At 55.9% G+C, this 3,794-nt stretch overlaps 2 protein-coding genes across 2 annotated transcripts in view; one reads left to right on the top strand and one right to left on the bottom strand.

The window, feature by feature from the left end:
• The first annotated feature begins 791 nt into the window (after positions 1-791).
• On the top strand, positions 792-2,232 carry H310_11467 (hypothetical protein). Its single transcript, XM_008878161.1, has one exon. It carries the CDS (start codon positions 818-820, stop codon positions 1,811-1,813), a length of 996 nt encoding a protein of 331 aa, XP_008876383.1. The 5' UTR covers positions 792-817; the 3' UTR covers positions 1,814-2,232.
• Positions 2,233-3,611: 1,379 nt separating this feature from the next.
• Positions 3,612-3,794, bottom strand: part of H310_11466 (hypothetical protein) — a gene marked incomplete at both ends in the record, with an annotated part of 810 nt that continues 627 nt past the window's right edge. The window contains one exon of the mRNA XM_008878160.1: positions 3,612-3,714. Within this exon, the coding sequence (XP_008876382.1) occupies positions 3,612-3,714 (103 nt within the window). The remainder of the gene's footprint in view (positions 3,715-3,794) is intronic.

Genomic DNA, 3,794 nt, shown 5'->3' with positions numbered 1-3,794 from the left:
AGGTTTGTCAAGGCCGACGTTCGCTGTCGTCCCTTTGCACATCGAGCGCGGAAAGGCGGTGAGAACGCGGTGCCTTGCAACAAGAAGGGCACATGTCCCAATTCGTACATTGCGACTTGCATCGGTGGATTCGATCGGCTTGCCACCGCTATGTACTCGTCGCGCCGTATGCATGTGAGTTCCAGCGAGATCACGAACGCTCTTTCGCACATCGGTGCCAGTGTGTAATTCGGGCTGCTTTCGTGCGGGTCAACGCGTTGGACCTACATCTTCTCTTTAATCCTATCCCGGCCATGCGCGCCGCCGACAGGTGTAGCCGTTGTCGTGGTAAATCATGCGACCACACTCGGCACGTTCGACTCTCACGTCATGTGGCTGTTCTTCGATGAGACATGCCATGACCAAGACGACGACGTCGACAGAGTCCAAGATACGCGATACTGGAGCAGAAGCTCCCTTCATTATGTCTTCGCGTAGCAACGACGTGACCCCAGCGAGACCCAAATCGTGTCATGTGCACGCCGCTGGACCGTCGAGACTAGTGGGGTCTAGCTGTGGTGGGCCGGGGGGGGCCTCGAGGGCCAGCGCAACCTCCAGCGCGGGGCCCTCGCATGAGTTTGTCCTGACACCATGTCTACCTTTAACGGAAACGTTAAATCGGAAAACTACATTCCCTTCGGTTGACACGCAACCAAGATGACGTTCCGCGTGGCTTCTGGGAACGTTCGCGTCGTCCTTGCGTGGTGGTCTGGAATGGCATCGGGGGATCGCCACTCACAATTGAATTGACACGATCGACAGCACACGCGCGAGGAAGATGGACCGATCGCTCCTTCACGGACTGCTCCAGTTGGTTGTGGTCGTCGCGCTCTGTGTGGTCCGCGTCGCCGCTGACGAGTTTGGCGTGTGCTACGACGCGTACGACGCGGCCAACATGGCGACGAATTTCCACACGATTCGCGAGCGCTTTGCGTCCGTCCGCACCTTTCAGACGGCGGTGGGTGGGCAGAACGCAATCACAGCCGCCGCCAATGCAGGTTTAAAGATCGCCGCGGGCGTCTGGCTCCTCGGTAATCGGTACCAAAGCGATTTGGATGCTGCAATTGCCGGTGCCAAAGCCAACCCGGATGCGGTCCAAGTCATCTTTATCGGGAACGAAGAGCTGCACCAGGGGTGGAGCGCCAACAGGCTCGCGTCCGTCGTACAAGACGCCAAATCGAAGCTCGCCGCCGCGGGAGTTCACGTCCCCATCGGCATTGCGCAAACCGACGGCGATTTGCTAGCGAATCCGTGGCTCGCCGACCAAGTAGACGTCGTCGGCGCCAACATCCATCCATTTTTCAGTGAGGGCTCCAACTCTAAGACAGACCCATTTCAGGATTTCAAGCAGCGGTGGCAAGCGATCGTGTCCAAGTTTGGGGGCAAAGCCCGCATAACTGAAGTCGGGTGGCCCACGCAAGGGGGCTCCTTCCTTGGCCATCTCGCAGATCCTGCCATATCTGAAAAGCTCTACAACGATGTCAAGGGCTGGCACCAGTCAACTGGAGTCGCAACCTATTACTTTATGTTCCATGACAACCTGGGCAAAAGCGGATTCGAGAGGTACTATGGCCTGGCTCACCCCAGCGGTGAATGGAAGTTTGGCGGCGGTCCTGAAAACGCACCAACTGATACCCCGATCGCTCGCCCTCCAGCAACTTCTGCACCCGCTGTGCCTACCACACCATCCCCCACTGCACCTACCCAGTCCCCCCCCAACCACCACCTACAACGGTCCCCTCACTCGCTCCTCCTACCACCGCTTTCCCTGTAACGACCATGACACCACAACATCCCCCATGAACACCCAAGGGACTTCACTTGCACCAACCACAACAGTCCCGACAACGACTGCACCAACCACCACTGTCTTCCTCTCAATGGCGCCCCTCCCGACGGCCAATACGGCCGCTGTAGCAGGGCCTCTACAAAGAAGGGTCCGTGTTTGCTTGTGGGACTAACCACACCGCTGGAATCGCGCGACCAACAGAAGCGACATTGCATTCCCGACCACGCCTACCAACATCACGTGGGCTACGAAATTGACCTATCCGACTTCCATCAACGCAACTGGGGATGGAGGAAGCAATGGGGGTGATGCAATTCTTCCTTCGGACGTACAGGGCAGTCAAGTCCCGACAGACTCGATTAAAAACTAGTGTTCAAACGGTATATGCTACCTCTGGCCTCGATGTCGACGCGATCTCCAGCGCTGCGGTTGCCGGGCTGACCGTTGCGGCCGTTGCAGTGCTCGACGTCGTGCGGTATCGGCGCGCCAAAGCGATTTAGAACGGACGCAAGAGCGACTGTGCATCCAGGGTAAGCAGTCGCTGGCTGGGCGTCACCCCACACAGTTCAACGAGATGATGGATGGCATGACCGCGGCGTGAGGCTGGGCACCAACTCTCAAAACGAGCTGGAATACATTTCTTGACGACCCTTGCACATCTTGTGGCACCTGTTCTCTCCAATACATGTTCGGCCTGCCCAATGCACCCAACGACAATTTTGTCCTGGCGATGCGATCGAATGAACGTACGCGCCCCCCACTTGAACCTCCCAACCTGTGCCGAGAGATTCTTGATGCTCAGCTAACGTTAGATTAGAGGTGTGTGAGTGAGGTGACTGTGTTGCGTTGTACATGAACATATCCGGGCTAGATTATCTCTGTCCTACCGCTCGCAGCCTGTTGGGGTTACGACCACGTCCATTTGCAAGAGCACTCCATGTCACTGGCGTTGTTGCCATAATCTTCCACCACGAATGATCCAGGCATCGTTTCGCTGTCTCGGCCGCCATCGGATCGATACACGTGCGGCATGCGCCAGCATTCATCGATGCAAGCTGAACAACGCGTCGAACTCGAATCGCGTGCACACAGGCACCAACCAGTAATCGCCGGCCGTTCGGACTTTGATGGAGAAGATTTTCGGTTGGTTCTTCAGTATGCTACCCATCACACGAATACGTGTGAAGCTAGCTTCACAGTCAGTCGCAACTTGGCATGAAATGTGTTGCCCTCGCTGGCATGGGCGCGTCAGCTTCGTCGACCATAGCATGCACGAAATGCACAAAAGAGATCGTTGCATGCATGTAATATTCCCCGGCCGATCTCGACCTCCCACGCTCTGTCATGCTCTTTCACCCGAGAATACTCGACGCTTTCGAGTCCGTCATCCCCGTGAGTGTATACCAGCTGCTCGTGGGGTTCTGGCAAAATGCTAGCCCGGTTGATGTTGTAAAGGTGCGTCGCCGACCCCATGACGCTGCGCCACCGTGCACGTCCCACCAATCCTGTGTAAATTTCTGCACTTGACAAATCCAATTCAACCGCATCCCGGACTCTGTGAACCTCGAAAACACGAAGCGGTACAATCAGTTCCTGCGCTGTACACAAACTGCACTCGAACTGCTTCCTTGTAGGGCAGATGATATTAACGAAGAGGAATAATTGGAAGTGTTTCGATTGGCATCGCCATAATGTACTAACTAAGATCACTATGCAATACTCATGCTCAAATGTAGAGCAGCCAAGTGCAGAAGGAACTTCTCGACGTTGAGACATTGATGGCCTATGCGCCCATCGTGGGGGTGTCGCGGGTGCGGCTAGCGGCCTTCTCAAACCGACCACGCACACTCGACATCGCGACATCATTAATCAACCCCATTTGGTCACTACATTCTCCCCCTGATGTCGCCTTGATCCCTCACGTCTTCTCGCGCAGGTCTTAAACAAGCTTCTTGAAATGCGCAAC

The sequence above is a fragment of the Aphanomyces invadans genome (assembly GCF_000520115.1).
Source record: "Aphanomyces invadans strain NJM9701 unplaced genomic scaffold supercont1.32, whole genome shotgun sequence".
NCBI lineage: Eukaryota > Oomycota > Saprolegniomycetes > Saprolegniales > Verrucalvaceae > Aphanomyces > Aphanomyces invadans.
Note: the sequence above shows the minus strand (reverse complement) of the source record. Positions and strands in the feature narration are given on the sequence as shown.